The following is a 13,434-nucleotide window of genomic DNA, read 5'->3' as shown; positions in this document are numbered from 1 at the left end:
TTCCTTTGGCAGCAAAAAATACTTTTGCATTATTCTGGCATTTGACCACATTTTTGTTTACATCTGATCCTGTTGCATTTCAGATGGGCCACTTTCTGACCCAACCCTTATGCGGCCCAATGTGCCAAGTCAGATCATGAACCGGATGCAGACCCCAAGTGGTAACATACATTTTTCAAAATGTATTTCTTGTGTAGAAGTGTGACTGGTATAAATGAATTGTGCTGTACAATTGAAATGATTGCAAACTTGTTTTCAAAACTTTCAGCCTCTCACCAACAATACGCTTAACAATTATATTGATCTGTGGAGTTTGGTTGTAATCATGTCTTTGTCATAGCTCCTTATTTATGCAATTAAAGGGCAATTCCCTGATTTGTGGCACAATGTAGATAAATAATCTGTTTTTAATTGATTATGGAGTTATCAATAATAGCCTTGCGCTTTTAACCAAGATTCGCAATATTGTATTGATCTTCAATGTTCTGATCGATTCTCTATAATTGGTTGAGCTGTGGGTCTATCAGAGTCAGAGTTTATGAATGATAGACGAAACAAAATAATTGATTAACATTAAGTAAGATCAACAGTTCTTTTATTGACTAAGTTTCAGTGAATAGCAATACTTGAGGGCAACTACTTTTATGTTGCTCTGAAGTATTGGTCCAGTAAGCTGCTACAGCAACCTTTTACTATATTAACACATCTTTCCCCCATTAGTCTAACTGGAGATTCAGCTGAAGTATTCATTTTACATGGAAATGTTGAAGTCTAAAATCTGCTTTTGTATTTGTCCTGGGATGATTTATGGCTTAAGGCAGCACTATAATATGAAGTCACATGTTGACCAAAGCAGAAAGTTAGTGGGGTTGGTTCTTTGAGGCATTAAGAACAATATTGTTGGCAAACTAGACATCATTCTAGACATCTTTGGATGCATGCCACAAACGGCCATATTTATTGAACTAATTTTCATAATTTTTAATGCTTTGATCTCCTGAATTGTTTGAAAATTTACAATAATAACGATTTCATTGTTTGACACTTGCATCCTAACACTGCAGTGAAATTGATGTTAGATGGTAATGGGAATAGAAATTTAAGTGTCCAACTAAACAGATATATTGGCTTAATATAAGCAAGTTCAGTATTCCAACTGTGCATGCCCAGGTCAAAGGTCACTATGCATAAACAGCCCTGGAAAGCAGTGAAGTAGTGCACCTTCATTTCTTCTGTTTTTTCCGGCTTTGATTATTCTAGGTAAGAAAATGCTGCTTTTAAACTAAGAAATAGTTGTATTTATTGTTCCTTTGTTAAAAGCTAAGATTACTTTCTTGTTTTTATTGCTCATGCTTTGGTGAGTGAGCGAGATCGTGCTCGTCGGTGTTGGGTCCAGGTCTGTTGTGTTGCTGCTGGGCCGTCCCCATTCCCTCCCGGGTGTCTCGTTCCTGTCGGGCTGGTGTCGTCGGTCCGGGGCTGTCGGTTGGCCTGGTGGAAGTTGAGCTGGGGTTGCCGCTTCTTCTCCGCGCTGGCTGTGGCCGACACCAGCGGCCCCAGACCCACAGCCAGCACGGAGAAGAAGCGCCAGCGGCCAACCCCACCCCCCCCCGGCGAAAGCCGAGCACTAGCCATACACAAAGCGCTGCAGCAACTCTGCCTCCTGCGCTGGCTGCAAGCCCGGCCCTACACCTCTAGCTGGCTCTGGTCGCACCCAGACAGGGACGAGGCACCCGGGAGAGGACGGGGACGGCCCAGCAGCAACTTAACAGACCCGACACCGACCACGGACGAGCACGATCTCCCTCACTCACCAAAGCATAATAAAGCAATAAAAACAACAAAATAATCTTGGCTTTTAATAAAGGAGCAATAAATACAACTATTTCATAGTTTGAAAGCAGTATTTTCTTATCTAGAAGAATCAAAAAGCGGGAGAAATGAAGGTCCACTGCTTCACTGCTATCCAGGGCTGTTTATGCATAGTGACCTTTGACCTGGGCATGTGTAATCGGAATACCGAACTCACTTATCGAAACATTTTTGATACAATTTTAGTGCATTAAAATTATTAAATTTTAATTATTAAAAGCTATTAAAATATGAAATATTGCTATTATGTAAGCAGTATAAAATGGGGTTAAGAGGGTTATGTGTAAATAAGTAATAAAAAATAGTCACTCAACATGCTTGAAATTACAATTTGGAAGTTAACGTTTCTGCTGGCGACTACAAGGAGTGTCTGTCCAGGTCTATTAGATTTGATTGATGGTGTAAATGACGCTTTCACATTTTTCTATTAAAATGTGCTTTTTGTTTTGTTACTGTGTTCAATCCAGGAATGAATCAGTTTCCACCTCTGAGTAGTATGCAGATGCCTGGTCTGGGACAACGCTTAAATCCTCCATTACCGCATCCAGGACAGATGTCGCAAACAGGACCCATGAATCAGGTCTAGTTTGAATCTTCTCCACCACAATTCTCAGAAAAACCTCTCCATTAAAACACATTAAAAATTAAAATTTTAGTCAAGTGCTACATTGAGGATGGGTTATATTGAAGCAGGAATATGGATTATTGGTAACACTAAATTATGCATATTAAGGACTTGCTAATTATGTACTTGGCATTTGATAATACTGTTTTTAGTCCATTCCTCTTTTAGATTAAATATGCACATAGCGTATGAATGAATATTGATTTTATGCTATACCAAACAGCTGCATAAAAGCAGATTAAACAAACATCAAAGTATAGTGGTAGGATGGCAATACCTTCTGTTATCATGCAAATCAGTTGTTTTCTGATTACAAATTATTTGTCTTATATCCATTACGCAAGCATATTGTTAATCAAATCTGCGAAATCAAGTTGGAATAAAATTGCACGTCTAATTAGCATCATATTGAAAATTGCCTAACAAAATTAATTGCCATGAACAAGCAGGCGCTGTTTATTTAATTTGTCAATATGGATATTCTAAGATCTCAGTAACAGACCGTTGCAGAGCTAATGATTAGTTTGAGAGTTAGACAAGTTACTAAATTAAAAGATTTTTCCCCAATTGCCCCATCTTTGGGTCCACGTATCCCAGTGTATGGGTAAACATGCTCTTAAACTGCCAATCCAGCCATGAAAATGAACACAAAAGGCTGGAGTGACTGCGGGTCAGGCAGCATCTCTGGAGAAAAGCAGTAGGTGACGTTTCGGGTTGAGACCCTTCATCAGTATGGCTGATGAAGAGTCTAGACTTGAAACGTCACCTATTCCTTTTCTCCAGAGATGCTGCCTGACCCACTGGGATACTCCAGCTTTTTGTGTCACTCTATGGTGTAAAGCAGCATCTGAAGTTCCTTCGAACACAATCTAGCGATGACACTGATCTGCCACGCATATTGAAGCGTTGAATGACCAAGGCATTTGTCTTCACTCTGCACTGAATGCCATCAGCAGACAGTTCCGTGATACTGCCATAATAATCAACGACATTCTACACAACGTAAACCCCCTGAAATACAATTAATTAAATGTCTTTCCGAAATCGCTTGTCTTCTCACATCAGTATTTATTTTTGTTCACAGATGGGATTAACCACTTCCCGAATGTCACAGCCAATGGCTGCACAGCATCCTGGCCAGAATCAGTTCCTGACCCCTAATCAGTTTCCTGTATCCTCTCCTGGAATGAACACTGGCAGTCCCACCATGACGCAAGCCAGCAACCAGCCTGTCATGTCTCCGGTATTAAATAGTCTTTCCTCTACCTCTTTTGTATTCAAACTTGTTGGTTACTTTTTAATTTGATGAACGTCATAGATATTATTATCAATAATCTTAAACACCTTGTTGAGACTGGCACAGTCAAGATCCTAAATGGGATTAATACACTGGAAAGGATTGTTGGATAAATCCTATCAAATTTTAATTCTGAGGAAATGTCAACAAAGGGAATCCTTCTACCATACTTAAATCAATATTGAATGATAGTCATTCATTTAATGATTTACTAGATGGAGTAAAATGCATTGTTTTTGTAAACTACATTGAGTTAACAAGCCTCATGTTTCCATCTTAATGCTTTGTGTTATTACATTTAAAATGGTTTCAATATTAATCAGTGGATAGCTTTTGGCTCCCCTTATTCCCATTTCATATTGTCATTTGGGGGATCTTAATGGACAAATGACCATAACTAAAAAATAAATCAAATGTTAAGTCTTTAGAATTGTCAATCTCATCTGGGTGTCAAGTAAAGAATGATAGAGATCCGTGCATGGAGAAAAAACTCAGCAAGGGAACTGAAGAGAATAAAATGAGTAGACCCCATCATTAATTTGTCACGGTGTAGCAATTTAATTGTATACCAGATGTCCAAGATAAAATGGCAGAGGTATAAGGACTTTTTTCCCCAAAGACAAACGAGTTGTAAAAGCTACCAGATGTTAGTTTTTATTTAAAGGGGTCTTGTAGCACAGAAGGGGTTCCGTGGGCCCCACTGCATCTATGTTATTGATCATGTACTCACCTATACTAATACTATTTCCCTGCACTCTGACCGTAGCCTTCTGTTTAATAGCATTTCAACTGTTCATCTTATACAACTAAAATGTGAGATTACCTTCCACAAACAGTGCATTTAAGATTAAACTGCCCTCTGGGTGAAAGAAATGCCTCTTCAAATCCCCTACTCCATAGTTTAACTATGTACTCTGGTCATTGACTCCACTACTAATCCATGCCCCTCTAAATTTTGTACACTCCAATTAGATTAAACTCTCACCCACCACATCTACTCAGCTCCAAGGGAACTATCCAGTGTCTTATAGCTGAAACATTTCATGCCAGGCGATATCCTTGTGAATCTTCTCTGCATTCTCTCCAGTATAAATCATGTCCTTCCTGTTGTGTGACCACCAGAGCTACCTACATAGTCCAGCTGTATACTAATGTTTTATATATTGGTACCATAGCTTACCTGCTTTTTTATGTCCTATGCCTTGCCTACTGAAGGCAAGTATTTAATATGCCTTCTAAAACACCTAATGAAAATGGGGAGGTATTAGATGCTTTAGCATTCTTAAAAATAGATTAAGTTCAAGTTCAAGTTACATTCATTGTCACGTGCACCAATTGGTGCAGTGAGATTTGAGTTATACAGCCATACGAATAAAAAATAACAATACACAATAGAGTTTAACATAAACATCCACCCACAGCGGAATCAACGTTTCCCACTGTGAGGGAAGGCAATAAAGTTCAGCCATCTTCCTCATTAATCCCTTGTTTCTGATGAGATGATTGTAGCCTGCATTGGGAGGCGAGGCAGGAGATTGCTGGGGTTCCAACAGATTAGTAAACATCTCATCAGTCCCTGGCAATTAATCCACCTTTAAGCCTTCTAAGGCATCGAATGCCACCTCCTTTTCAGTGATAATTGTCATGGAATTTCCCCACTGTGCAATTCTCTCACTACAGACAATGCCTGTGTAAGGGGAGGGGGAGTTGCAATCCTAGACAGGGTCTGGTGTTGCGATTTACAGTGATGCGAAGCTGGGGGTAAGCTATGACCTCACAGGAGGAACGTACAAAATACACACTGACAGCATTTGAGGTCACGGTTAAACTTCTAGTGGCATTACCGTGAGACCCCGATATTCTGTATTTTCTGTCTTTTATTTAAATTTATTCTTTATGCAAGCTATAAATTTAGTCTTTAATATATACACAAATATTAAAACAAAATGTTTTGCTTCCACCGAATGTATTTTAGAGGAATTATCAATTTTAGTATAGTGCTTCTGTAAATTGATTTGGCCTTTTTTCACGAGTTCATTGAGTTAATGTCTTCTATTTTATGTATTTCCTTGTTAGGCTCAGAACACCTCATTACCTGTCAACAGTTCTGCTTCCATGCAGCCAGGAGTCCAGAATGCCCAATTTAACTGTCCACCACCTCATTCTCAGCCTTCGCTTCACCAGAATTCCCCGTCCCCTGGACCAGGAAGTCTCACGCCCACTCCTCACCAGACACCGCCTAGTAGCATTCCCCCTCAACAGCGACAACAGACACCGTCACCCAATTCGCAGCCGCCGTCAATGCCGCCCCCTCCTCAAGTTCAGACACCTCCACAAGCGCAGCTTCCCCGTCCTCCATCAGTACCTCCGCAGTCCCAAGTCACGGCTGGGGTGAAGCAGCAGCAACGAGAGCGGGAACAGCAGCAGCCCCCACCGACCCCAGCAGCACAAAAACAGAATACAACACCATCAACACCTACACCGATTCCATCAATACCGCCTCATCATCCCAGTACCCCGGTGAGTATTATTATTAAAGCTTTTAATAAAATATCTACACCTGTGAATGAAGGAGGAGCTTTCTGATCCATTGAAATACAGTGCCCTCCATAATGTCTGGGACAAAGACCCATCATTTATTTATTTGCCTCTGTACTCCACAATTTCAGATTTGTAATAGAAAAAAATCACATGTAGTTAAAGTGCACATTGTCAGATTTTATTAAAGGCCATTTTTATATACATTGGTTTCATTTGCTCTTGAAAATATGCAGTGAATTGCTCTCCAATGCCTTTGGTGGAGAATTCCACAGATTCACAACTCTCTGGGTGAAATTTTTTTTTAATTAAAATTTTTTTACATTTTATAATAGCCAAAGCTGCAATCTGATCTATTGCCTCTACAACTAAAACATCCATCTGTCCTCTACTCCATTTCTTATAATGTTCTGTGAGCCTTTTTGGGTTTTATTTTGTCCAGAATACCATTATATTAATATTGGGAGTCCTTTGAAGAAAATGTAAATCAAAAGAGACAACTTAAATTAAGAAAATAAACCACGTGCGACTGTTGTATGTGTTAATGTTGTGCTTTGAACCAGTTTTTCTTTAATGGAATGTATTCTCTAGTTTCAAAATCCTGATTACAATTGGTTTATTTTAGCTTTCACAGTCGGCAGTGAGTGCAGATGGCCGAGTATCGACCCCAGCATCGGTCAGTAGTACAGACACAAATTCTCAGCAGACTGCTCCTGAAGCACCAATGTCCGATGTAAAGATGGAGGAAAAGCAAGAAGAGGAAGAAACTGAGCCAGAAACTGTGGAGCTAAAACAAGAAATTAAACAAGAGGTGCAAATTTACATTTATTTCTTAATTAATGGAGTCACTTCTGATTTTATGATAATACCTCTTTACTTTAATATCTCTAGGAGTTGAGGATCTGTTTAGCCTGACTTGTTGGGCGACGTCCTCCTGCTCTGAATTTTGCAACTTCCATATTCTTTTGTCCATGTTCTCGCTAAGCTATTTTAAAAAAAAAAGCTTATCTGGTCAATGCCAACGGTCACCCTGGTTTTACCCTATCAGAGGGGATATCTTCCCCTCCCTCCCTGTAGTTTCTTTCGTCTACTTTCTGTTTCTGGTGCAGAGTCTCCAACCTGAAACGTTGACTCTGCTTCACTGCCCACAGATGCAGCCTGACCTGCTGAATATTTCCTGCATTTTTGTTTTAGATTTTCAGCATCTGCAGTTGTTTAGTTTTCACATTGTGAAGCTATAATTATTTACACATTTTACAGTTGAGTTCATTGTCACGTTTACCGAGGTACAGTGAAAAGCTTTTGTTGCGTGCTATCCAGTGAGCAGGAAGCCAATACATTATTACAATTGAGCCATTTACAGTGTATAGATATATGATAAGGGAATAACGTTTAATGCAAGGTAAAGCCAGCAAAGTCCAATCAAGGATAGTTTGAGGGTCACCAAAGAGGTAGACGGTAGTACAGTACTGCTCTCTGGTTGTGGTAGGATGATTCAGTTGCCTGATAACAGCTGGGAAGAAATTGTTCCTGAATCTGGAGGTGTGCGTTTTCACACTTCTCTACCTTTTGCCAGAGGGGAAAAGAGGGAGTGGCCAGGGTGCGACTGGTCTTTGATTATGCTGCTGACCTTGCCGAGGCAGCGTGAGGTATCAGTGGAGTCGATAGAAGGGAGGTTGGTTTGTGAGATGGTCTGGGCTGTGTCTACAATTCGCTGCAATTTCTTGCAGTCTTGGATGATGCAGTTCCCAAACCAAGCATTTTAACACCAGTAAATACGTTCCCAACAAATTGCACAGGTAACATTAACAGAAATTATCTTTGATTACTAAGTCACAAAATGCACGACAAAATTGTTAAGCAATTTTGGGTTTGTTCACTGTATTTTGGGTTACTAGTTATCAAGTTATAAATCGACTCTCAGATTGTTTCCCCCAATATTGAAAGAACTGGAGAAGAAATTCTTACCGATCTGCGTTTTTTAATAAACCCTTTGATTTTGTGTAGGTGAAGGAAGAACCTGCAGTAGAAGAGTGTAAACAGGAGCCAATGGAGGCTGATGAGAAGAAACCAGAGGTGAAAGGTGAAGTAAAAGAGGAAGAAGATACTACAAATTCGGCAACGCAATCATCTCCTGCGAGTGGACAGTCACGTAAGAAAAGTACGTACAATAACTTTTTTCCTTCCTTGTGATGATGAGGGGAGAAGATGCAAATAAAACTGAAGTTCCCGCTAAAATAAGATTTGAATGGGAATTGTACAGTACATATCCATACCTTTAAGTAAGACAAATCCTATTTATTAATTTGAAAATCTAATTTGAAGATCTAAAGTGGTTGAAAGTGTGAATGCTGAATGGCACTAACTTGAGGGGAAAGGTTTTGACGCTATCTACACCTCTGATAATTTTATATAACTTGCCACCCCTCTGCCTCTATCACTCCAAGGAAAACAAGCCCAGCTACCTAAAGTCCTCCTATGCACAGAACATCCTGGTGAATCTCCTCTGCACTCTCACTGGCGCAATCACATCCTTACATTTGTGGTGACCAGAACTGCGCACAATAATCCCAAGTGTGGCCTAGCCAGAATCTTGGAAACGTTTAACTATTGTGTTTTGTGCCGATCGATGAAGTCAAGCATGCCCTATACCTTCTTTACTACTCTTGCTATGTTGCCACTTTCGGGTAAGTTTGGACTTGAACCCCAAGGTCACATTTACCAGAGTGTTGGCCAATACAATATATGCCCACCCCTATTTGACTGACCAAAAACCATTGCATCACCCTTGTTGAGGTTAAATGTTATCTGCCAGTGTACTGCCCAATTTTCTTTTATAAGATAGGCTTAGGCAACCCTCCTTGCTACCCACAAAATTGCCATTTTTTAAAGTCAGGCATGTACTTACTCATCAGTTTAAGGGTTCATAATGGTCTATTTCTGCGAACAACTAACAGCTTGCGCTAGCAAAGGCTTAAGACTTTCTTTTGAATGCTTTTAAGTCGATGTCTGCTTTAGCTTCTGTGAATTTACTTTTTTTCATTGTCTTTAGTTTTCAAGCCAGAAGAACTGCGGCAGGCACTAATGCCGACACTGGAAGCACTTTACCGTCAGGACCCTGAGTCCCTTCCCTTCCGTCAACCTGTGGATCCTCAACTCCTGGGTATTCCTGTAAGTAGTTTGAGAGGCTATACAGAGCATCATGAATGCTATTTTTCAGTGACTGCACTCAAAGATTGCAGCAACAGTTAATTGCTTTCCTAGTTCAGCTGAAACAGCTGGGAAAATTGAAATGCAATGAATTTTTGCCTCCAGAGCAAGTTCTGTGATGTGTTTATTTTTAGTACAAAACATGTTCTTGTATCATGCAATTTTTCTTTTTTGCTGCTTTTTTTGTATCATGGTGGCAACAAAAAGAAAAGGCAAATATAAATACCATAGAGATGTATTGGCCCCCTTGTTGCTTGCCAAAATTTGTTGTACATTAACCTGATTAAGCCAATGTCCAATTTTTAATGTTATACCTTTTTGGTGAATTGACTTCTGAGGGTAGAAACTGCGACACTAGCCTTTGATATGGATGAAAAATAATTTAATAATGAATGAATAAGTTAAATTCAGTTTTTATTCCGCGCTTTTGGGAAGGCTTTCCTGAGCAATATCTCATGGAACTAACCAAGGAACAGGAAATTATAATCTAATCAGTAACTTTGAATAGGTAGACCTACAGTTACCAGTGTTTGGGAGAATGAAGCATAATCTCCCGAAACCTGTAATATTCTGGGAGAATAACAGTGAAGGTTGACCACCAGGGGCACCGCATGATTGGCAGCCCTGCCAACAGTCTATCTGTTTTTTCGTCTTTTTTATTTTTAGTGCATGTTAAAAGTTTGTGTAAATGTTCTCTGGTTTGTTTATGAGGGGGTGGGGGGAGGGGGAAACTTTTTTTCAGTTTCTTACCTTGCCGGAGATCCAATTATTTTCCGGATCGCATCTTCGGTCGCTCTGCAGCCTACCATCGATGGAGCTGGAGGCCTCCTCGGACTGACCTTGAGCCCCAACGCGGGCGTGGACTTAACATCGGAGTCGATCCCTTGCTCCAACCGCGACCTGCGGACCTTGCCATCGCGAGCTCGCAGTCTCGGGAGAGGCTCCATCGACGCAGAGGCTCGACCAGCCCCAAAGCGGGGTCCGATTACTGGCGCGGGGGAGCTGACATCCCCTCCGGTGCAGGAGCTGAGTGCCCCGATGCGGAGGGCCCAAACGCCGTCGGCTACGGGAGTCAAGATTGTCCCGTCAACGGTGGACTCGACGCCCCCGTCTGTGGGAGAACAAGGGAAGAAATTGAACTTTTTTTCGCCTTCCATCACGGTGAGGGATGTGGAGGAGTCACTGTGGTGGATGTTTCTGTTAAAATGTGTTTTGTGTGTTCCGTTGCTTTTTATTTGTATGCCTGACTTTGGCAAATGAAATTCCTCGTATGTTGCAAAACATACTTGGCCAATAAAGTATTATTGTGATTGTGAAAATGTGATTCCTCCAAAAGGAAACTTTAAAACTTTGGTGCATAGACCTGTGTGGCTGAGCTTTATGCCTGAATGGAGTTTTTATCACGTAGGAGTTTGAGAAACCTTTCCACCTAAGGAGATATTAACTAATAAGTATATTCAAATGTGGAACTGAGATTTTTACAGTGAAGGGAGGTTTGAGGATTAGGTGAGAAAGTGGACTTGTGTTACAAGATGAACAAGGATTTCTTTTGAATGGCTGACCTACATTGTTTAACGGCCTACTCCCGCCCCCTACCTCTGAGGTATTGGGATTTTGCATCCTTTCGTATAAAATATAATGGTGTTTTCCATTTTTCTTGAGTGCAAAACATTGATTTTGGCATTATCAGTCCTTTTGAATTTGTCGTGGACTAATTTTGCAGTAAACATTATTATGCACATGCTATCTTTTTCTTTTACAAACTTTTCTCTGCACATGTACACTAAATCCTCATTATTCACAAAGGACAGGGACGCTTAATTTCGTGCAGATGAAAAACTGATCATTCTGAGGCTATTGACATCTCCGGTAATATAACAATTGCATGCAGGTTCCAGCTTGTCAAGATGAGCTGAAACATACAGGTGTGCTGGACTTTTTCCAATCTCCAGACCCGGGCTCCAGCTGCACGCTCAGCTCACATTCAGGACCCCAACCCTAGTCCTCCTTCCGGACCACCTGACAAGTGCTGGCAGGCATTTCTGCTGGTTTTGTATCTCAGAACAAATTTGAAGCAGGGCCTGGGACAGTCTTTGCAATTACTCAGATGAGAAGATTCATGGATAATGAAGATATAATGTAAACTGTAGGTTCTTCAAAAGGCAGGTCAATAAGTATTTAAATGAGGGAAATCAGCAAATATGACATCAAGTTGCTGTCTTTGGTGAATTACAATGGTGTGGAACTAAAGTAATGTGTCTATTAATTTCTGTTCTCTTTCAAATATCTAGTTCAAGTGTTTGCATATTTCCCCATTTATAATACAAGTAAATCCCTTATGTGTGTTTACTTTGGAAAATGACGTATAAGTTGTATAGAAAATCTTAGGCAATTATGAATATCCAAACCTGTGGGGATGCTTCTGGCACCTTTTTATAGAAAAGTCAATCTTTTTTTCTTTTGTCTCTTGAAGGACTACTTTGACATAGTGAAGACACCAATGGACTTGTCTACAATCAAGCGCAAACTAGACACTGGCCAGTATCAGGAGCCATGGCAGTATGTAGACGACATTTGGTTGATGTTCAACAATGCCTGGCTGTATAATCGCAAGACGTCGCGTGTGTATAAGTACTGTACAAAATTGGCAGAGGTCTTTGAGCTGGAGATCGACCCTGTCATGCAAAATCTTGGCTATTGCTGTGGTAGAAAGGTCAGTCTCTAAATATTTTGTATTCTGTTTTACTGTTTTTGTCTGAGAGGCTTTCACTCAGTTCTTCTTCCTGCAAATAATAATCATATGTTTTTGAATTTGACAGAATATCAACAGGTTATTCAACTTGTGGTGGAAGTGGCAGGAAGATGAGAGAGGCTGAGGATTGGGAGGGGCAGAATATGAAAACATTGTTCTTATCTAAAGTTTACACAGTTGCATTTCCAGCAGATTGTTTGAACATGAAAATGTAGAAGGGTTCGCATGAATCCTTTTCTTTTGCTAATGGAGAATACGGGGAATAAAGGTGGAGAGAACAGGGGAATGTCTATTACAGGATGGAGACCAGTTATGCAAATGGTTGTGTTGGTGGCTGAGAGTAAGGTGAAGGCTGGTTAATTGCAGGTGATGTCTGGAGCAGATGTACATACAAGAGGATACACGAGCTCTGAGAAAAATGTACAGTGTGTGGACACAGCAATTGTTTAAAATCTAAAGTAAAATAGAATAAAATAGAAATATTCTGGTCAGTCAACATCAGAAATGAGAGAAAGAAAGAGTTGATGTTACAATTTTAACACTTTATCAACATTCGCTTTTATTGTGAATTTCCAACAATTCTCTTATGTTGTATCTCAGTTTTGACAGTTTTACCTCAGCGGTTCTTATTCACTCCCTTCCATTTACATTTTCTTTTTCTGATTGAAAAGCCTTCAACTTCTGACATCTTCACCACTTGTCTTCAATCACTGCATCTCCACCCTGGCACAGACCGTCTCTTTGTTCTTCCTTCCCCAGCACCTTCTCCATAACTTGAAACATATTTGATTACTATTTTTTTCCTCATACTGATGAAAGGCATTAACCTTAAATAATGACTGTCCACTCCGCAGAGCCTGCTTGACCTGAGTATTAGTGACATGCCCCAGGTCTTAATACCCAAGCCAACTCCCCATTGCCCTGTATTTTTTGATCTTTAAAATATATTTTCAAAACCCCTTAACCACCAATTATCTAGCCTTCACAATACACTAGAATAAAGAAATCTGAAGATTCAACTTGTCAGTTTTAAATGAGTACCCCATATCTTGTATGTAGCAAGAAACAGTAGATGCTGGTATATACTGAAGATAGATGCAAAGTTCTGGAGTAACTCAACGGGTCAGGCAGCATCTCTGGAGA

At 40.2% G+C, this 13,434-nt stretch overlaps 1 protein-coding gene across 7 annotated transcripts in view; it reads left to right on the top strand.

The window, feature by feature from the left end:
• Positions 1–13,434, top strand: part of ep300 (E1A binding protein p300) — an 82,983-nt gene that overhangs the window by 41,009 nt on the left and 28,540 nt on the right. For all 7 annotated transcript variants that reach the window (XM_033013254.1, XM_033013255.1, XM_033013250.1 and 4 more), the window contains exons 11-18: positions 84–161; positions 2,337–2,449; positions 3,579–3,737; positions 5,868–6,311; positions 6,955–7,140; positions 8,337–8,490; positions 9,382–9,500; positions 12,013–12,252. In XM_033013254.1, coding sequence (XP_032869145.1) covers positions 84–161; positions 2,337–2,449; positions 3,579–3,737; positions 5,868–6,311; positions 6,955–7,140; positions 8,337–8,490; positions 9,382–9,500; positions 12,013–12,252 — 1,493 coding nt within the window. The remainder of the gene's footprint in view (positions 1–83; positions 162–2,336; positions 2,450–3,578; positions 3,738–5,867; positions 6,312–6,954; positions 7,141–8,336; positions 8,491–9,381; positions 9,501–12,012; positions 12,253–13,434) is intronic.

Source organism: Amblyraja radiata, chromosome 38, assembly GCF_010909765.2.
Source record: "Amblyraja radiata isolate CabotCenter1 chromosome 38, sAmbRad1.1.pri, whole genome shotgun sequence".
Classification (NCBI taxonomy): domain Eukaryota; kingdom Metazoa; phylum Chordata; class Chondrichthyes; order Rajiformes; family Rajidae; genus Amblyraja; species Amblyraja radiata.
The sequence above is the reverse complement of the archived record's forward strand: the minus strand, read 5'-3'. Positions and strand labels throughout refer to the sequence as shown.